Genomic DNA, 21,907 nt, shown 5'->3' with positions numbered 1-21,907 from the left:
TGTTCTAATTGCGGAGGCATTCCTTTTTCTTTAAAGAACGTAGCTTCCACCATGAATCAGAGTTGTCCATGGAGAAGTAAAGTAATTTAAAGCTATATCAGGATATTCTGCAAGTATTCATTTAGATCTTTCTAATCCCGGATACATTAGCAACAAAGGAAAAATATCCCTTACTAGGTCTGGAGCATGAAAGAACTCATAACACAAAGACCCAAAGCAATAAAAGCCGAAATGATGGTGGTTTTGGTAGGCATTTTGCCTTTATCAGCTCTCAGGACCATGGCCTCGTAAAGTGGCAAGGAATTCAATACCGCGAAACCAGCAATAAACAACTGGACAAACAAACCATCCAAGTTTCCTCCCCTCAGCACCTCCAGGAAACCGCCAAGAAAGGCGATCAAATTGATAATTGTAGCCACTGATAACAGCAGAAACATTGGTGACGGAACCCCAAATTCGAATATGCCCTGACCATATCTTTTGCCTTGTTCATCATCAACTACTTTACTTGTGACATTGAAACCCTGCGTTGGAATGCCTACAAGTTTGGAGAAGAATTCAATGGTTCCAAACAGGTATGATGTTAGGCCTCTGATGAGCCACATTCTTTGTTCGTTCCACCACCTCTCGAATGTGCTTTTGGCTAAAATGAAATCGAGGCACTCTTGTATGTATGCCCCGAGAAATAAAAAGGCGTACAGGTAAAACCATGGATCAGATACCTGCAACATTGATCAAAAAAGAGATAATTAATAATTGAATTGGGAATTCAATTTTCAAGTGATGCTATACTATATAAGAAGCGTTAACTACAAACAGGCAAATCATGAACGTAATTTCTGGCTATTATCACGAACACAAGTACCATCCTTGTCATTTGTATTTTCATGTCAATGCAAAACAGTAAGGTAGTGTTTGTTTGCAAAGAAAAGTGTGAGAAATTGAAGGAAAGTCGGTTTTTTTCCAATTCATGTATATGTTCGGTTGGCAGAAAATTTAAAATTTTCTTGCACTTTTCTTCACTTTCTTATATTTTGTGTCCTGCAAAAATAGGATTGAAGGAATATTGGTCGCTAGATACAAAAAATTTAGGATATGAGAATAAGCCCATTAAAAGCTGGACGTGTTTATTACCTTGGGAAAGATGGGCATATTGTTGAGGAGAGTGAGCTGGGGAAGGAAGGCATAGATGGCGACGGGAACGGACCAAACAGGCCAGAAAGCATAATGGCCGAAACAATGAGCCTCCAGAAACCCAACTGCCTGGACCCCAAATGTTATTGGGCTATACTTGGAGAAAGCCACCTCCAGTAGTCCTACGGACCATCGCTTGGTTTGGCTCAAGGCATCATTTAGGGAGATGGGTATGTCCCCAAGAAAAGCTGGCCTCTCAGGATCGCAAAATGCTGACTGCCATCCCTCGCAAACAAGCCTATAACCAGTGTAGTAGTCCTCCACCAAAGAACCGTATTTGAATCCTATCTGCACATCAAATTGTGAAGTTCTTTTGCCACCAAAGAAACAGCAAGCAAAGTATCACGAGTATAGAGAAAAAAAAAAACTTGGTTGCCTTATTCTGAACTTTTTCTTTTAAAATTTTTTTCCCGTGATTTTACGCGTTTAAACTGTCTATTTAATGCAACTGTATACAACCCAATTATACGACTACAATGAGATTCAGGGATTTGGGCCTCTCCAGTTGAACTTTTGTCCAATTGTGTAGTTTTCTTACCACATTTGGTATAAAATGATATACCTTTAGTGCAAACGTAAATTTTGTCAACTTACACAACTAATTTACGACAATTAGATGGAGCCCGACAAAATCGGCCAGAAAGGCCTCTCACTCGACATTGCATACCTTAGAGCCCCAGTTGGTGTGGTTCTCGTAGTTGCAGCCAGCTACCAGGTTGGCAAGCTTTAAAATTTTTTCAGACATAATGGGCTCCTTGACACCTTGGTCTGGACTCAGTTCTGGGATCTCTGGCTGAACACATGATGATGGTCCGCCAAAGAAAGCCCGTCGAACGAAAAAGCATCCAGTGCCATAGTAGTTTGGGCCTTTCTGCCCATCCATGCCGCGAGGATTCATTTGAAATAGTGGCTTGAACTCACAACCATAGATGTCAGCCTTGTTCAGCCCGTTAAATACCTGTGGCAACTGTATGTAGCCGAGGTTGGGCCGAACTGAATGGTCCATGAAGAGACATAGAACCCGTTGGACTGTGTGTGGATCGTTGGAGAACATGTCGCAGTCCAGTGTGAGAATTACAGGTGCGTTGGTCAAAACTGCCGATACACGAAGCTTTGGAAAGAGAGACGAATAAAAAGAGTCGGTTAGGTTAGGTTAGGTTATATACTAACGTTATATTTAAAATCGGGATTGTTTTAAAAGTAATAGGATCGTGGAATCAGGAGCAATGGATGCGTAAAATTAACGTCTTATTCATTTGCAGGCTTATATTTCCCGAACACATGCAAACAGATGTGAAAATGCAGTGGTATTAGTCAAAAATAAATATATTCTTTCTTCGACTGTAATTTTTAGGATTATATAATAAGCTCATAGTATAAAGGTTTAAGTCGCTCCAAAATTTATTTAAAATCTTGACTAAGAACTTTGAAAATAAATATGATTAATCTAAATTCATGAAATATAAGACGTCGAATTTCAAATTAGCATAACATCTTTCATTTTAGAATTAATTTTTTATACACCTACCTATATATATGGCAGTGATTTTTTTTTTTTTCACCAGTAGTTGTGGATGTATGACGCATGTGCATGATTTGAATTTCAAATTTGAATTCATATCATGTACCATGATCCAAACCTGCCTGCTAGTGTAAAAAAAATTGCATACGTACAAACAGAGTATAAAAAAATTATCCTTTTTTTTAATATATATATATATATATATATATATATATTTACAGCGTTCTAGTGATCTAACCATAATAATTTGACAAGTGTTAGTGATCCTACTAGGATTGAGACAAGAGCCAATGAGGATGTGAGGTGAGGGGTGAGGGAGGGTGGACGCGGAGTTAAGCTAGTTGATTGTAAAGCAGTTGGAAGAAGGATGCAAAATTGCAAATGGCACAGCTATGAAAAATTGCCCGACTTACGTACCAAGGCATTGAGGGCACCACCCTTAAAATGATGCGGGGATGTCTTGCTTTTCTCTCGGGAAAGGTAGATGAGATTTGGCATCGAATCTCCAGTTATGTCTCTGTCCTGACGACTGTCCAGCAAGACCTGCACAAGTATGAATGTGGCCGAAGAAAAAAAATTAAACGTACGTATGAATTGAATGTGGAATGAATTGCATAATGTACTACTACGACTACTAATAGAAAATACTAAAAAGTAAGTAGTACCAATATACCAACACTACACACACATATATATATCTATACTATATGGCCCAGCAGCACAAAAGCATAACGTACTTACTCATGCAATGCAACATCTTAAATTGATGGTGAATTTTACTCAGCATTAATTAATTACAAAAATAATGAGTAACCTGAACCACAGAAGGATGTTGTTGTCGAGTGAATCCTGGAGTCCATTTACTAAAAGCCGTGCGCTCTTGCTCGCTGGTGATGTACTCATCCGCTATCTCACCTTTCGCCACCGCACTTTCTACCCTCATCTTCATCTTCTCATACATCATCTGGGAGGGACGCCACCCATTAGAAACATGCATGGCACAGAAGTATCTCAATTAAACTACTAGTACTACTTCACAAAATATAAATGCATTTATTTATTTATTTTTTGTGAGTGTATTCACAAAATTGATGCACATCTTCTTGTAATTTTCTGAGCCACACAAATTATTCTCATCCAATCAAGGTCGGGAACCGTTGAGGAACCATTAATGCCCGCTTTGTGCTGTCACCTCCAACGACTGCTCATCAGCGAAGCGCCAGGTTTAGATGGAGGGTTGGATCACATCACTAATTAGTAATTAATAGGTAGGACGGTCCAAGGCAGCTTGCCACGACCTCCTTTTTCTAAAATCTAAAACCAGCGTATAATGACCACAGCTTACTCTGACCTTGACTACTTCTCAGCTTTCCGGGAATGCAATAATTTTGGCACTTCTCAGCTTTCATGACGGTATTATTATTATTATTATGATCAAATGAAACGGCAGGACTTGGTCAAGCGTGACATTATTGACAAACAACAAAGCTGACGCTAGAGTTGCTTAGCATTATCCAGACCCTGCTGCCTTACAATATATTCTTAACTTCTTTTAAAGTATAGTGGTACGTACAATCATTAATTTCCACATCACTAAGCTAAGCATGCATTTGACTGTAGCTAATAATACCACAGAATATTCTTTATCAACAACCTACAGAGTTGATATAATTGGTGATAAAAAAAAGTTGATAGCAGCATGAAACTTGAACCAAATGGAACAAATACCTCGGGATACATACAAATGTGATAATGTGGGGTCACATGACATGATCATCCCCCTGTTGCCAAGATATCTGGAGACTGAACCACATCAAAATCTTTAACCTTCTACTTGCTTATGAAATCCTTATTCGTACTAGAACAGAAGGATACAATAGAACTAGAGCCCCAGCTCTGATGATTTTTCATAACTTGTTCCATTTTTTTTTTTTAAAAAAAAAAATGAGTTTATGCTCATGATATTACCAATGCTTTCAGAAAATATTGCATGAGCAAGCATCATTGTATTGGATTCGGGCCTCTCCGTATGAACTTTTGTCCAGTTTGGTCCAATTATGTAATTATCACAATATTTAGTGTAAAATAGTATGACTTTGATATACATATATATTCTACCAAAGTTGTATGAATTCAAACCAATAGTCACGAAAAACATAAAAAATTTTGTCAAACTCATACAACTAATTTATGATTATACCAAAGTTGTGTGAATTCACACCAAAAGTTTCTAGAATCCGAACATGACAGAATCAAAACCACTTCGAGTTCAAAAGAAGGGAAATTTTGCAAATACAAACTACTTGAGAGCTGAAGACCCGTGTGCAGTAATTAAGATGTAAGTTACCTTGATATGTTGAGTTTTAGAGTTTGCTGAATAGTTAGAGCTGAAGTAAGCATCCGGGCACCTCTCCATGATGCTATTTTCCCTGCAGAAAGGTAACCAATGTCTACCAAATTTTGCAGCCTCCAAGAAAGCAAACAAAGTAAGCTGTGAACCTCCGTCATCCGATACATAAACAGAAATCTTTTGGGTTGGGTAATCATAAGCCATAACTGATAAGGCCGTGTTAATAACAGTCAAAGGCGGCTCCTTGTATGGATCTGCAGTACATATGAATATGTCCAAAGCAGGAAAACTTTCCCTGGAAACCACTTTCTCTAGATTTTCAGGAAAAACTTTACGAACTAGTGGATTCATGCGAAAACACTGCGTCGTGGACCACATGAAAAAAAGAAAAAGATCAGCTATAAGCAAGGAGATGGATACAGAGATGGAAACTAAGGTTTTGGTCTCTTTAGATAGCGCGAGTGTATGGTGGTATAGTAGAGCTAAGAAGGAAAGTATGTAGATAGCTGCAAATGCACGGTTAAAGTATCTGCGACGCAAGAACCTGTGAGAATGGAGTGGTAATGGTGGTTTATGTTTTTCAGTGGCAGTCGCCATTGCTAGATCTTATGCTGCTATACTAGTCTGCTTTGATCGCGGGGACGATGGATGATATTAAACGCTGGATGGTACCATTTATAGACGGACTGACAGACCTCTAGAAGTAGATCTCTCTCTCTCGATTTTTCCTTTTATTTATTTTAAGGACAATAGATGCATTGCAACGCTATCAACAGTTTATAGACGCCTCTAAGTAGGGGTGTGCAAAGTCGAAAAATTCCGATTTCGAGATCGATTTCGAATTGAATTCGGAATTTCGAATTCGGAATTTCGGTAATTTGGAGTTGAATTCGGTAATTCCGATTTCGAATTGGTCGAAATCGGGTCGAATTCGAAAATATATTTTTTGAAATCGGAATTACCGATTTCGAACTGGGGAATTCGAAATCGGAATTCGAAATCGGAACTATGATTTCGATTTCGTTTAATAATATATATATAATATAATATTTTTTAACAATATATTATTTATGTAATATATAATTTATATTATATAACATAATAAGTTAATAACAATAATACTAATACATCTAACAATTAACAAAAATTACAAAACAACCTATCAACCTCCAAAATGACAAAAAAGCAAAAGCGCAAATTGAAATTGCAAAACCTAATCTGTTAGCTCTTCCGCCTCTTCCTCATCGTCTCTCAAGTCTCACTATCTCACCGCCTTCCTCCGCATCCACCGCCTCCACCTTCCTTCCTCATACTCTTTAGTCTTTATACTCATACTCTTTATCTGATCTAAGGGTGGCAGAATACACATCTATAATTATGATTGGTTCTTGAATGGTATCACTACTTCCAGGATGGGAGCCATGTGAAGCCACCAAGCAAAGCTCTGCCATTCCTCAGAAACACCCACAGTATTCGGTAACCCTTCTTCTTCTCTTTCCAATAGCTTCTGATATCAAAGCCTCTGCCTTTTTGCTTTGGATTGCTCTGTCCCTCCCTATCTTAGACTCATCCTCTCGTGGATTTTATTTCAATTTTGAACCATCGGGTAGGAAACAATAACGTCCGCAATTTTAAAAATAAGGGAAATGTATCTTTTTTCAATGTTTTCTTTTGGTAATTTTAGATGAAGGGAAGTCAAAATCATGGACAGGAGAACCTGAACCTGTGACCCAAATTGGGGTAACGGAAACTGTTGCCATGTTGGATTCTTAGTCTAGACAAAAAAAAAAAAGAGGAAAGGATCCAATTTGTCCTTTTTCCCCTTTGTTGGATTAACCATTCCAGTACTGTGTTCCACCATTCCAGTACTGGGGAAGTTATTAAATACGAACAGGTTTTTCCATTTTTGAATAGGGGAAAAAAAAAGGGAACAGGTTTGAATTCGGTGAATTCGGAATTCACCGAATTCCGAATTCAATTCGGAATCGAATTCAAAATCGGAATTGGCCAATTCGAATTCGAAATCGGTCGGGAAAATTCATGTCCAAATTTCGAAAAATTCCGATTTCAAGCTTCCGATTTACCGAATTCGATTTCGATGCACAGCCCTACCTCTAAGTGCCAAAGTGATAGCATCTATAAAGTTTGGACAGCTGATTATTTTTTTAAATATATTTATTTATATTATTATTATTATAATTTTTAATATATTTTTTATTTTTTTAATTATTTTTTTATCTCACATACATCACATCACAAGAAGTGATACATTAAAAATATCTCAATTAACTTGCAATCCAAACAAATCCCTTATTTTATAACGCTTAAAATTGTAATCTTGATATTTTTCTTATTTTAAACCACTTTGCAAGTCCCTTGCTTGAAAATTAAAAGCACAAGAAATGCAATAATTGACTTTCGACTATAAAAAATACGTGAAAAATTATATATGATGAAATTTTAGGATGAAAAATTACCTCTTCAAGATAGAATAACAGAGAACTCTATTGCTGTATAAATAGTGTGATATCGAAACACTGTAGAATCTTTTCTCCTTTTTAACTAATATTTCCAAGAATTAGGGTGTGTATGCAAGTGTCCAAGAGCATGAAGTAGGTGGTTTTTTCGGAGAAGTACATGCTCACAAAACTTTCCATTTGGATAGTAAAATTATTTAGAATAATTTTTTGAAACTAATACTGTAAACACATTTTTGATATGATGCGTATTAGATTAAAAAAAGAGTGATTGAAAAATGTGTTAATGATATCAGTAAATAAACTTTTGTAAATAATCAACTGTCCAAATAATTGGGAATACACCTTTTTTTAATTATTATTTTGTGTTTTTTCTGATTTAGTACGAATTAAGAAATGCCATCAAAGCAGAAAGAGAAGATAGAGAGAAAAACAACAATAATGTTGGTTTGGACTCTTTGAATGGAAGCAATAATGTTGGCTTGGTGGCTAGCGCAGTCGTGAATTTAATTCGTTGTTTTCTGGTGGTTGATGCCTCCACTGTTTGAAGAAAAATGTACTAGTCATTTAATTAGAATATCGCATTGAAGAAAAGTTACATAGTCTTTTTCAACGATTCCACATATAATTGAGACTCGAGCAGCATTACTATTTCAGTCAAGTCCTCTTAACAAAATATGTTTTAGAGCAAATTGATCTCCTAATAATAGGCTTTCCCAGGAAATAGTGGAAAAGAGTTTTATACGCTCTCTGGACAAAACGTCAAATGGACGTACGAGACTATTTTCACATGATATCCAATGTTCTGACGCAAAAATTTCGCGCTGAAAATGGTCAATTGAGTAACTGAGATAAATTAGTGGATCCCCTTAGATTGCTTTTGGACAAATTTTTCGATTAACTCCTGCATTTGTCTAAATTAGTGGGTGTGTGTGTTTCTTACCGTTAAGGAAAAAAAGAGTAACTGAGATAAATTGAATGTTATTGATAGCCTATGTCCAGTGAATATTACTCTCAATTTTCGTTTGGGTTGCTATTTTTAGAATTTTTTTTTGAAAAATATGTTTGATATATATGAAATAAAAAAAGGAATTAAGAAATATCTTTATAAAGAATGTAAAAATTTTTCCACGAAAAATTACAATCCAATAGAGTCGAGGCAACTTTCTAGATGTTAGTTGCTTACTCACGACACGCGGCGAATACGAGTATTTTGTAATCTTGTGATGACAAAGGCGTTTTGTAATTATACGGTGCATGATATTAGCGGCCATGATTGGGATTTATTTCGGTTTTGGCAGTGATAAACAAGTTCAAATTAAGAATTTAGGAAAATTATAATTGAAAACGATGTCTTGCAAACAAACATAAGAAGGTGACAGAAATTCTGCATGCATGTAGGATAACGTGGTTTTGACTAGATTTATGGGAGGAGCTAAGAGGGCAATGAAAGCAAAACCCTTCTTTTTGGTAGCATCTGGAAAGCGAAATTTCATTTATTTACTTCAGGTACGAAATCAAAATGCCATTTATAAACAAATCATACAAAAAAAAAAAAGGTTCTTTATACGTATGCTGCAAATTAGAATCATAATAACGAATATACGATGTTTGTTTGTTTTTCCTTTTGGGGTTGGGTGCTGGTTTGCCTCGTGACTTTCAAGACATTAAAATCGTATAAGGAGCCCTTTTCATCAAATGGACAGCCCAAATTAAAATTTGTAAGATGTAGCTAATACAAATTACGAACACAGAACAAAGTCAAGTGTAATGATTTGCAACAGGGCAACCTGAAATTGGCTCCATCTAGTGATATGAGACATTCCATGCAATGTCTACAGGGTAATATTAAATTCGTCAATGCTGGTGATTGATGGCTGAGGAGGTTTTGATCTATTTGCTAAAATTGAGATCCCACTTCTTCTGCATTAAAAAAAGTAATAATAATAATGATTAAAAAAATATCCAATCAAGAATTAAAATTTTGAAGTCATTTTGCGTGCTTGCGAGCCCTGCTCTGTTCTGGTACTAATGCAAAGATTAATCTTTTCTACATCAACTATATATGCGCTAATGAGTGCAGATGCATGACAACTAATCGCAATTTGAATCAGAACCTTAAATGTTGCATATGTGACACAGTGCTAGTTTATACGTTGTCAATATACAGAAAATTATAATTTTTATTCTAATCCATGCTTGAACAGGAACTGGCCATGATATGTGTGTAGGAAGCGAGCTTACGGTTGTATGGATCTGCATCAGAGATGACTCTCCAGTTTGCATGATTGAACACCTGTGTCAAGGCCTTAGTCCTCCAGGTCGCACCCATCCGACATCCGATAGCTACAGCTGGGGCAAGTGGAGGAGGGGCACTGCTATTTTCTCTGTTTTTCACGGGATGCTGTTGGTGTATATAAAGTTATACGGGACGCGCAAACCGAAGCCATTGGCCTCAGCCTTCAAGTTTTGGATTAGTGGTAATGAAAAGGAAGGAGGAAAACAAAAACAGAGAGAAATAATTACTTAAAAGATTAGTCCCATGTATCAAGATTGTAGAGCTTAACATTGAAGATGGACAGATAACAAATCAGCTGTTGGACTGACTTCTGACTAAGTGAAACCGAATAAACAGCCTTGAACGGTAATATGAATATCCCTTGGGGGCCTGGGCCAACAGGATTCTTCTCTTCCGAGTCTCATACACGTCCTAAAGTCCAAATTTCAATCGCATGTTATTAATGAATCATCTGTCCATGCGGTCTCAGCTCAACTCAACTCAGCTCAGGTCTCAAAGTTAAGTCAATTTCGTTTCTGCGCATTAACCCAGCAAGCCATCAAAAAAGATTTCTGGGGATTTTGGGTTTGTGCACAGGAATTCATTGGCCAACATCCGAAGTTCACAAATTGAATTATGATGTTTTGCAAATAAATTGACTAAGCCGAAGGTACTGGAAAATGTTTCTTAGATCCATGTATGGTTTCTCCAACATCCGAATTCAAAAGGAAGCAAAACATCCTGGAAATTATCATCAAGGAGACTCCCAACTAACTGTGATGACAACGTCTTCAGAAACAATCATCTTGGTGGTTTATAAGAGTTGGTAAAACATATTGAACAATTCCCGTCTCCTCTATGCGTTCGGCTGAGTATCCGTTTCCACGTCCTGTGCAGGAAAGAGTCCACCATACTTGCGTCATAGGCATCCGAAAGCAGACTTGACTTGAGTAATCCCTTGCTTGGTATACCGAAAATATATACACAAACGAAGTGTTTGTTGGTAAGAATGAATTTAGAGGAGTCACTTCATGTTGGATTGGAGTGGAAAAATAAATGCATAAAAAAAGGTTTCCATTTTTTGGAAGGGGTTGCAGGGAAATGATGGAGCAGCTTCCCAGTGTCATCACGAGCTGCTTAGCGTCCTGTCCTATACCGCGTCACTAGGGAGGATCCCTTGCAAGACGGCAAGGCGGCAGCCAAAATAAGCATGAAAAACCAGCGGAGAAAACAGAGTCCTCGTGTTCGTGTGCCAGTTTGCCTTGTAGTACTACTATTTGTTGTAAAATATATAGTATTTCAAAAATATTCTTTGTCCCACATCGAAAAATGAGAAGTATTCCATTCTCTGTCCCACATTGAGAAGTGAGAAGAGTTGCAGTCTTTTGTCCCACATCGGAAGTAAGAAGGGTTGCACCTCACTCTAAAATCTATAAATAGGATCCATTCCCTCCTCAGAAAATTACCCCAGCAGCTTCAGCTGATATCTTTTGATAGCTGCTCTCTCTCTCTCTCTCTCTCTTTTATTTTTGTTAGTTGATATCTTCCTGATAATTCTGTTCTCATCTTCTTTTATATATATTTATATATATCTGCTGGTTTTAATTTGCTAGTTCTGGTCCTTCTAGTTTGCAACAAGAAGAAAGTTTGTCTCTCTTGTTCGCAATAAATAGAAGAAGGCTTGTTTAATCCTGGGAAAATATTTCAATTTCACGAAATAGTTTCTTAGGACAGTGCTACGCACGACTCAAGCAGATAGTGTTAACATTGTTGTAGCCATTTATCCAACAATCTAAGAAACTACGGCATCTGACAGTGTTAACACTCCACAACCTTCATCCGCGGCCGTTGCAGTTGCACTACCATTCGCCAAGCCTTTTCCAGATATCGCCAAAGTTGAAGTCTTTGCCAATGAAAATTTCAAAAGGTGGCAAGAACGAGTACACTCACGACTCGACATCCATGGAGTGGTCTATGCACTAACGGAGTCCCAACCTGCTTCAACCACAGATGTCAAAATACAAGAATCGTGACAATATGCCAATAAGGTATGTAGACATACTATTTTACAAACACTCTTAAATGAATTATTTGACGTGTATTGTAGCTATATGCAAGCCAATAAGTCCCAGTATAATAGACCAAAAAATTTCAATTACAAGCCTAATATTCCCAACTTTAAGAAAAAGAAAGGCAATTGCCATTATTGTAGAAAATCAGAACATTATGCTGCCCTGTATAGATACAATAAAGGTGACAAAGCAAATGGTAATCCTCCTAAGGTTAATTTAACCAAAGGAGATGAAATAATTGCTGCAGTCATCTCTCAAGTGAACATTGCAGCTAATGTTAAAGAATGGGTGGTAGACTCTGGGGCTACTCGGCACATATGTGCAAAGCGAGAAGCGTTTTCCTCCTATACTTCAATAGGGGATGATGAAAAAGTAGTCTACCTTGCAGACTCACGAACTGCTAAAGTTCTGGGTAAGGGCAAAGTACTATTGAAACTCACTTCAGGAAATACTTTGGCTCTTAATGATGTGCTGCATGTTCCAAATATTCGGGCAAATCTTGTTTCTGTGGCTTTGCTTGGAAAAGTTGGGGTGAAAGTGTCATTCGAATCTGATAAAATTATAATGACAAGAAATAATGTGTTTATTGGGAAAGGCTATTGTAATCAGGGACTTTTTGTACTTAATATTTCCAATGTGATCAATGAAAATGCATCTTCTTCTGCTTATATTGTTGATTCCATTTCTTTATGGCATGCTAGATTGGGACATGTTAATATTGGTTATATAAAGAAAATGCAATCATGTGGTCTAATTTCTGGTATTAATGATAATATGGACAAATGTGAAACATGTGCGGAAGCTAAAATAACAAAGAAAAGTTGTATAACTGTCCATAGAGAAACTGAATTATTAAATTTAATTGATACTGATTTAGGTGATTTAAAACAAACAATGACTAGAGGTGGGAAAAGGTATTATGTCACATTTATAGATGACTATTCTAGATATACCAAAGTTTATTTACTTAGAAATAAAGATGATACTTATAATGCCTTTTTATCCTATAAGTCTGAAGTAGAAAATCAACTTAATAAAAGGATAAAAAGAATTAGATCAGATAGGGGTGGAGAATATTTAACTTTAGATAACCTTTGTGAACAGGAAGGCATAATACATGAAATAACTCCACCTTATTCTCCAGAATCTAATGGAGTAGCTGAAAGGAAAAATAGAACGTTAAAAGAAATGATGAACTCTATGTTAATTAGTTCTCATGCTCCAGATAATTTATGGGGAGAAGCTATATTATCTGCATGTCACTTACAAAATAGAATCCCACATAAAAAGACTGGCAAAACACCTTATGAGTTATGGAAAAATTATAAACCAAATTTGAAATATTTAAAAGTTTGGGGGTGTCTTGCTAAAGTCTTGTTGCCTGAACCTAAGAAAAGGAAAATAGGTTCTAAAACTTCTGATTGTATGTTTATTGGATATGCTGAACATAGTGCTGCATATAGATTTCTTGTGTTAAGAAGTGATATACTTGATTGTAATACAATTATTGAGACAAAGAATGCTGAATTTTTTGAACATATTTTTCCACTGTCTAGTAAAATTTCTCATGCACCTGTTGAAATAAATAAGGAAATTATTCCAATTGAGGAATTAAGAAGGAGCAAAAGGCCAAGAAAAGAATTTTCATTTGCAAATGAATTCCAAACATTTCTTGTTGATAATGATCCTTTAACATACTCCGATGCTATTTCTTCTCCTGAGTGTAAATTTTGGAAAGAAGCAATTAAATCTGAAATTGATTCTATCTTGTCAAATAAAACTTGGATTTTGGTAGACTTACCTCCTGGTGCAAAACCTATTGGTTGCAAATGGATTTTTAAAAGAAAATATAACTCTGATGGCTCTATAGAAAAGTACAAAGCTCGTTTAGTAGCAAAAGGATTTTCTCAAAAATAAAATATTGATTATTTTGATACATTTGCACCAGTAACTAGAATTGCGTCTATTCGAGTTTTATTTGCTTTAGCTTCTATCCATAAACTTGTTATTCATCAAATGGATGTCAAAACAGCCTTTTTAAATGGTGATTTAGAAGAAGAAATTTATATGTTTCAACCTGAGGGATGTATTGTATCTGGATAAGAAAATAAGGTTTGTAAACTAATTAAATCTCTTTATGGCCTAAAACAAGCTCCTAAACAGTGGCATGAGAAATTTGATCAAGTATTGATGAAAGATGGATTTTCATCTGTAGAAGTGGATAAATGTGTATATGTCAAAATTATAAATGATCAATATGTGATAATCAGTTTATATGTGGATGACATGCTTATATTTGGTACTAGTCTAGATATTGTAAATAGTACTAAATATTTTTTGTCTTCTAATTTTGATATGAAAGATTTGGGTGAAGCCAAAATAATATTGGGTGTTAAAATCATAAGAAAATGTGATGGTATAATGTTGTCACAAGAACATTATACAGAGAGACTTCTTAGGAAGTTTGAAAATTATGATGTGACACCTGTGAGTACTCCTTATGATGCTAACACTCAATTAAAGAAAAATAATGGTGACCCAATTGCTCAGTCTAAATATGCTCAGATTATTGGGAGTCTGATGCATCTGATGAATTTTACTAGACCTGATATAGCTTATGCTGTATGTCGACTGAGTAGATATACTCATAATCCCAACCGTGAGCACTGGTTTGCATTAGTCAGACTAATGAAATATTTGAGAGGTACCATGAATTTTGGTATCCTGTATAGTGGATTTCCCACTGTATTAGAAGGTTATAGTGATGCTAATTGGATCTCTGATTCAAATGATACGAAATCCACTAGTGGTTATGTGTTCACCCTTGGTGGTGGTGCAATAGCATGGAAATCTGCTAGACAGACAATCATTGCTAGATCAACAATGGAGTCAGAGTTTGTAGCTCTGGAACTGACAGGGACTGAGGCCGAGTGGTTGAGAAATTTCTTAGCTAACATTCCTTCAACTAAGGATTTGTTGCCTCCTGTGTCCATACATTGTGACTGTCAAGCAGCGATTGCCATAGCTAAAAATAAATCGTATAATTGTAAAAGTCGACACATGAGCTTGAGACATGATGTCGTAAAGCAGCTGCTTAGAGATGGAATTATTTCCATTGATTATGTAAAGTCAGAGTTGAATTTGGCCGATCCTCTGACTAAACCCGTAGGAAGAAAATTGATTCTTCAAACTACAAAAGAAATGGGACTTCGACCAACAAGTTGTCAATAGAGACAGTAACCCAACCTATGTGATTGGTGATCCCATGAAGTAGGTTCATATGGGTAATAACAAGTCAATATTGATGGTAAAGCACTTCAATTTAAGTCCCTCCAGAGATAAGTGCTTTGAGTAAATGTGAGGATGAGTTAAAACTCTTAATGAATTCATATCCCATTAGGGAGGTGTAGTTAAAGCAATACACACTTGATGAATTCACCTATATGAGAGTGGAGTGGGGCCGCTCCTATAAGATTCATTGGTCAAATCTTTAGAGCTCTCATGAATAACCAGGCAGGCGCACGGCCAAAAAGCGCAAAATCGCGTTAACAGCAAATTATGGGTTGTAATGTGATTGATAAAATCTCTGTCACATATCAAGAGTTATTGGTTCATAGAAATTTATATTTCACCAATAATTCTGTAGATCATATTTTATCAATCTATGTTTGGTTCATAGTCCAAAAGACACCAATCTAATTACATTTCAACCAAATCCAGCAGAGTACTTTTAAAATTCTTCCTTTATCCAAAGAATTTTTTTGAAATAGGTGGGAGATTGTTGTAAAATATATAGTATTTCAAAAATATTCTTTGTCCCACATCGAAAAAATGAGAAGTATTATTTTCTCTGTCCCACATTGAGAAGTGAGAAGGGTTGCAGTCTTTGTCCCACATCGGAAGTGAGAAGGGTTGCACCTCACTCTGAAGTCTATAAATAGGATCCACTTCTCCCTCAGAAAATCACCCCAGCAGCTTCAGTTAATATCTTTTGATAGCTGCTCTATCCCTCTCTCTCTCTCTCTTTTATTTTTTTGTTAGTTGATATCTTCCTGATAATTCTGTTCTCATCTTCTTTTTATATATATATCTGCTGGTTTTAATTTGCTAGTTCTGGTCCTTCTAGTTTGCAACAAGAAGAAAGTTTGTCTTTCTTGTTCGCAATAAATAGAAGAAGGCTTGTTTAATCCTGGGGAAATATTTCAATTTCATGAAATAGTTTCTTAGGACAGTGCTACGCACGACTCAAGCAGATAGTGTTAACATTGTTGTAGCCATTTATCCAACACTATTTTGTCCCGCGAAGTCAATTCAGGTCAACGCACCCATTGTCACATCCCGAAGACTTCTTTCTCTGATTCTATTTCTACCCTCGCCTACCAATCTTGAAATGTCTCTCCTCTCCTGATGCTATCCTACGTACCTCCAATTCATTAGGACAGAGGATCACGTAGTTTTCCACCTTTACAACATTAATTAAGGGGCCCCGAAATGACTGAAGCCCCCCTTTTTCAAATATCACCATCTTCTCTTTAGCTATTTGCACCTGGGCTCAGCCGCCACGAAATGTCTCGTCTGGTCTCCTACTCGGAGAGTTTTATTCCTAAGCACGTTCCACACCGCCATGCATAGAATCTTCTTGTTTACCACTGGTCAAATAGTGCTATCGGTTCTTTTTTTAACATCTGGCGCACCGTTTGTATTATAACGTGAAGAAAAGATGCAGCATACGACCGTTTTCGTCGCCATTAAGGATGCAGTTTGGTTACAGGGAAGAAATAAAAGAGTTGATACAGCATTTGAGATATGTCAGATACGTGAGCAAAGAGAGAGTGAAGATAGGCAGTACACTGATTAAAAAGCGCGAAGCTTTTGATATTGAACTCAATTCAGTACACTTGCAAAGAGAAGCTTGCAACTTCTGAATCACCAGATGCAAGAATAAATCTCCAAACTTCATACATATCTACATATTACACCAAACCGCATTCACCAGAAACACCTTTGATATACACAAGGCTATAACCCTACCTCTTCATTAATAGATCCTAGTACTACGTACAGATACCGTTTACTCCGAACTTCAATCTAGGTTTGAATTTTCGACTGCTGTCAAAACTGGGCAGCAAACTAGCTAACAACTTCGTCGTTATTCCTCTAGGGGGTCAGACTGGAAAGCACTCTATCCCATTCCTTAGTCATAATACACTAAATAACCACATCTCTCTCCACCAATGCCTACTATGACCACCGCCTCCTTCCACACCTCCCGCCACACAATAATTGCAAGATACGAGGGGGGATAAGTAACAAAAGAGACAATAAGAATAAAGGGAGTGAGGGGCGTAAACAAAAGGGTTGCTCCCTACTCAATCTTCACCGTTTTCCCAGTTGAAAGTGGTTCCATCATTATCCGCAGAAGGTAGAGGAAGCTTGCTTCCTGCTCTCATTATCTTAACATCCTGGCCAGAACAAATGAAGATTCTTCTGACCATTTTACAGAATTCTCTGCAAGAAAGTTTTGAACTGTTACTCTAGGAGAAAAAGTGGGTTAGATTGCTAAATTAAAGGTGAACAACAAAAAGTAAACATACGGCCACGGATCATCTCCCATGAGCATCATATCCCCCTCATCATCTGTGAAGATGATTTCCCATTTGTTGCGAGGGCTAAGCTCTCCCTTGATTTCAAACATCTTTTCCAGTTCAACTATAAGCTCATTGTACCCTGTCAACATTGTCAAGTCGACTGCCCGGCCCACCGCAACTCCTTGCATTTGAACCTTTACAAAGGGTTCCAAAAGATAAAACAGACAAAAGAAAAAATGTTGGCTTTTAATCACTTGCAAAGTGAAAAAAATGCTCAAACACAAGATACATCACTAAAAAGGGCAAACCACTTTAGCCCTTCCAGGCATTGTATACCTTGGTACGACTCCTTGTTGAGCCACTCTGCTTGCTTTGTACCTCCTTTGATGGTAACTGCAGCTGCCCCACTATTTGATCTTTGGAATCCTTCGAGAGGTCAGATTTATGTTCAGAACCACAGCCAGATAATGTGTTTGGCAAACACTCTTGAGTGGTGATATTTGAGGCATTTACTGGTTTCAGAAGTTCTTTATCAAGGGCACCAGTTGAAGGACTAATCAGATCAATGCCAAACAATCGGCAGCTAGCAACAGTATCAGGCTTCCTGCCATCATGAAGATGAGACTGAGAGTGGTTGCTCAACTTTGCCGGGGTGGCTGAACAGCTGGTAAAGGTAGTCCATGCAATGGTACTTTTGCTTTCCGTTTCATCAGCAAACCTACTCACAGAAGTATTTCCCTGGGAAGAAGATAGCCAGTCCCCCTCTGCATGTGTCCTTAAATTACAGTTCCTGCTACCTTGGAGTTGACTACAACTAATGTCCATATGATTCTGATTTGCAGACCGAAGTTGGCTTCTGGGACACTCTGCAGTTCCATTTCCAAGAGGAGAATCATGAGGAGGATTCCAAACAGCTGATGCAGTTGAAGATGCACTTTCTATGAACACCAAGAAAGAAACAATGTTGCTTGTTGCAATTTATCTAAAGAACCGAGCTGTTGCTTTTTGCAGTTTATCTAAAGAACCGAGCGAGGATAAAGACAATTAAGTTGCAAAAGCTCATCTCACCAGGTGGTAGAAGTTCAGAATGTGATCGAAGCCTTTTGTTTTTTCCCGTTACTGATGGAACTAGACTTGTAGGTACTGCAGCAACAAAAGGTTCTATCTCCCAAGCTGAGACCCTTTCTGGTCTTGTTATGGATGCAGGTTCATCCCATTGAACCTGCGCATAAACAGAAAGCAAGTTAACCCCCAATTATTCTAAAAAACAGTAAGCCTATCGAAATTAGATGACCAGCAGGACGTATTGACCTTCAATGACCGCCATTTAGAATCTTTCCATTGAAGAGAAATATCTTCAACACCAACAATGGTGCCACTAAATCTGATCAAAATATTAAAACGAGTAGTAAGAGAACGAGTAAATATTAGAAGATTTATCCAGAAATCATTCAACCTAATCAAGAGTATATATGCCATCCTACCTTCGTTCAGGAGAATCATCCCCTTCAAATCGCATCTTAAACCTCATGCCCACACCAAAACCATTGTTAATAGACTCTAGATATTTGTTCAATCCTATGATGAACTGACTTGTCCTGAAAAATGTGGTTCCACAACAAAGGAATTAAATGTTGTTAAGAAAGGCTTTGCATGCAACGATTATTTCAAGTCCAAAAGAGGACATATATTTGCACCTTGGTTTGTAGTAAACAACAAAGAGGGTTCCAGTTGCAACAGCATGAGATGCGGTTGCAAGAACTCCTAGGTGCATGCTATGGCTTGAAATCACAGATGATGGCATAGAACTCTGTTGACGAGCAAAGCGTCTGACTCCAACTCGTAGCTCTCCACTTGCACCCCTAGAAATTTTTCATAAAGACATATCCATTATGGACAAAGAAAGATGTATTTCTAGATATCTATCTAAATATACAAGTACGTTCATGCATGTCTCTGCCTGATTCTATTCATCATGGGGAAAATACCTGAGAAATACAAAAGAATCTCCAGCTACCAATCTCTTAGAAGTAACAAATGTACTCCATCCTGTAGTAAGCAAGTGTCTCCGCGGTTGTCCTGTTCAATTACAGTCAGATGGACACAGATTTAGTTGCATGGTAGGTGACTAATCAAAAGTCAAATAAAAATTATCCGAAAGATGTTAATTGAGTAAACAAGTATGCTGCAGAACTGAAGAATGAAACGTCACCTCTGAATATATGTTTAAAGTGCCATTCAGTGCCATGAAGATCCTTGGCTACCAGTTCCTGTGTAGGAACTGGCTGTGTCATGTCCTAGCAGAAATGAAGTCGAGTTCATCAAATACTAGCAGGTATCAAGAAAAAGGCGTCAACTTTAGATGTACGGATAAAATTAAACATGCCATACACAATAAGACACTACCAGGGGAGGAAGGCATTCATTTGCATGCTTCCTAAGAACAGAAAATCCTCCGTGAGTGCTTGTATCGGAGGCAGTCAAAACCTTGCAGAAGGAGTGTACTGTAGGCTTCGGAGGTTCAGAAGGGCATGAATCGGGAGAAGTCTGCTCAGTGTGCTACACGATTTTAACGAATGGTTAAATTTACATCCAACTCAAATATGAATTTTAATTCAGAAAAAAAAACAGCAGTTAAATTATGTTCTTACATCGGGTTCTGGTATCAAAGTAATCTGTGCATAAACCTCATCAGTTTCCTGTTCAGCCTATCGATAGATAAAAAGGGAAAAAGATTATTTCTTGCACGACTAACAACTGCACAACTTTCTTACCACTGTGGAATTTAGGCGATGAAGAACACATATATCATGGTCTAAACTAACAGATAGTTCACAACAAAATTTTAAGCACTTTCAGTAACTAAAGAAAATTAAATTAGTCTCCAATCTAAAATACACTACCTAAAAGGAGCGGCCAAAGGAAAGAAAATTACAAGGGCAGTCCAAAAGTAGGTGGATAAATTAGAACATCAGATGATATATGGAAAGCATACCAGAAGCTGAATATCAACAACGTTGCAAAGAATCTTTGGGGGCAGACCAAACATCGGAATCCTTTGATTTAACTCCTGATTTGTTGACGCCTCCAACTAATACAAGCCCAAAAGGTGTGCGCAAATACGTCAAACCCCAAAAGGAGCAAGTTTGAACTTTGAAACATCATCATATTTTGGAGCAAAAATGGTTTCCCATAAAAAGAAACTTCAAAGCTCCTTTTCACTTTAACTCGTACAATCCCATCAAAGAACTTAAATTGAACATTTAGTTTGTTTTAAAAAACAAATTAATTTTTTAAAAAAAAGGGAAAATAGAACACTTACTTGTTCCATATGACCTTGTGGAAAATAGTAAACGCTCTCTTTAGGCTTTGGCACATCCACCAGCGGACCGGCACAGGCCTTCCATAGCTCTGTATACAGATCATCTTGACCTGAAAATCCCAACCCAAAAAAAAAAAAACAAAGAAAAGGAAAAGAACAAAACACGTGCTTCAGAGAATTTATCCAGAAACCCAGCAAAAGAAGAGGAAGAACAAACTATGACTCAAATTGACATTGACCTTCGACTGAGCCATTGCTTTGGTGCTGCTGAATTAAAGACCCTCTACTAGCCATGAACTAAGGCAGACTTTTTGATGATGATGATGATGATGAAAGAAACCAGGAAAAACCAAATAAATCCTCCAACCCTCTTAAATCATGAACGGAAGCTAAAAAGACAAGCTTCCCTTTTCCCTAATAAAGTGAACTAGTAACTCGTGATACAGTTACACCATATTAAGAACAACAAAAACCCAATAAAACCCACTAAATAACAGTGTCATAAATAACCGTTACTATGGAAGTTAAAACTGCTGCAAGGGCTTTCGGAACTTTTCGCTTTACAATTCCAACCGACGGTGATGGAGAACAGTTAAAAATCCAATCTTTAGCCGTTAAAGTTGGTCGGAAAACCAGTTTCTTTTCTTTTCTTTCCCCCCCTCTATTTGGAGCTTCAGCTTAAGCAGAGGAACCTCAAAAAGTTCTCTCCTATTCTCTCCCTCTCCCTCTCTGACTCTGGCTTCTGTAGGAGCAAAGGCAAATGCAAGAAACGGCGTTAGAAATCAGAAAAACAGCTTAATATACGCCCTGATTTGTTGCTTTCTCTCTGTCTATCTTGGCCTTTAGACTCAAACGTGGTTTGGTTGTCGGCTTTACTTTTTTTTTTTTTTTTTTAGCTGTGGTGGTGTAGCCGTGTAGTGCGTATTACAGCATACCAGTAGCAGTACTAGTCCTAAGAGAGTGGGGACTGGGACGTGGGAGGAGCTGAGGTAAAAGGAGGGCTGGGGGAAATGTTGGGGCCTGGGGGTACTGTGGCCTACTACTGCATGGATCTGTACCCTGTGTGGGCCCGTGGTCCCTGGACCACCCCAGGCAAATGCAAAT

General features: G+C 37.4%; 2 protein-coding genes across 3 annotated transcripts; both read right to left on the bottom strand.

Moving 5' to 3' along the window:
- Positions 1-93: 93 nt before the first annotated feature.
- Positions 94-5,778, bottom strand: LOC113779318 (cellulose synthase-like protein G3). The gene is made up of 6 exons (XM_027324869.1): positions 5,064-5,778; positions 3,531-3,680; positions 3,134-3,259; positions 1,862-2,305; positions 1,135-1,482; positions 94-722 (listed from the first exon to the last, which is right to left on the bottom strand). Exons 1-6 carry the CDS (start codon positions 5,661-5,663, stop codon positions 174-176), a joined length of 2,217 nt encoding a protein of 738 aa, XP_027180670.1. The 5' UTR covers positions 5,664-5,778; the 3' UTR covers positions 94-173.
- A 10,966-nt stretch (positions 5,779-16,744) lies between these two features.
- Positions 16,745-21,665, bottom strand: LOC113781252 (auxin response factor 9). 2 transcript variants are annotated; one of them, XM_027327157.1, is made up of 14 exons: positions 21,043-21,665; positions 20,804-20,913; positions 20,477-20,572; positions 20,133-20,189; positions 19,888-20,040; positions 19,694-19,778; positions 19,470-19,560; positions 19,179-19,343; positions 18,966-19,079; positions 18,793-18,865; positions 18,550-18,703; positions 17,818-18,419; positions 17,488-17,675; positions 16,745-17,401 (listed from the first exon to the last, which is right to left on the bottom strand). In XM_027327157.1, the coding sequence occupies exons 1-14, from the start codon at positions 21,095-21,097 to the stop codon at positions 17,263-17,265; spliced, it is 2,082 nt and encodes a 693-aa protein (XP_027182958.1). In that variant the 5' UTR covers positions 21,098-21,665; the 3' UTR covers positions 16,745-17,262. The 2 variants fall into 2 exon arrangements, with proteins under 2 accessions (XP_027182958.1, XP_027182959.1); XM_027327158.1 differs by having other exon boundaries at positions 17,818-18,347.
- Positions 21,666-21,907: the final 242 nt, after the last annotated feature.

The sequence above is a fragment of the Coffea eugenioides genome, chromosome 8 (genome assembly GCF_003713205.1).
Source record: "Coffea eugenioides isolate CCC68of chromosome 8, Ceug_1.0, whole genome shotgun sequence".
NCBI lineage: Eukaryota > Viridiplantae > Streptophyta > Magnoliopsida > Gentianales > Rubiaceae > Coffea > Coffea eugenioides.
Note: the sequence above shows the minus strand (reverse complement) of the source record. Positions and strands in the feature narration are given on the sequence as shown.

What these genes read in the sequence shown, in the direction of transcription:
- LOC113779318 (XM_027324869.1), bottom strand. Translation starts at nt 5,663, where the DNA reads ATGGCGACTGCCACTGAAAAACATAAACCACCATTACCACTCCATTCT. An exon ending in CTAAAACTCAACATATCAAG is followed by an intron (nt 3,681 to 5,063) that starts GTAACTTACATC and finishes CGTCCCTCCCAG; the next exon opens with ATGATGTATGAGAAGATGAA. An exon ending in ATATGCCCATCTTTCCCAAG is followed by an intron (nt 723 to 1,134) that starts GTAATAAACACG and finishes TCAATGTTGCAG; the next exon opens with GTATCTGATCCATGGTTTTA.
- LOC113781252 (XM_027327157.1), bottom strand. Translation starts at nt 21,097, where the DNA reads ATGGCTAGTAGAGGGTCTTTAATTCAGCAGCACCAAAGCAATGGCTCA. An exon ending in GATTCTTTTGTATTTCTCAG is followed by an intron (nt 19,344 to 19,469) that starts GTATTTTCCCCA and finishes AAAAATTTCTAG; the next exon opens with GGGTGCAAGTGGAGAGCTAC. An exon ending in TTCTGAACTTCTACCACCTG is followed by an intron (nt 18,420 to 18,549) that starts GTGAGATGAGCT and finishes TGGTGTTCATAG; the next exon opens with AAAGTGCATCTTCAACTGCA.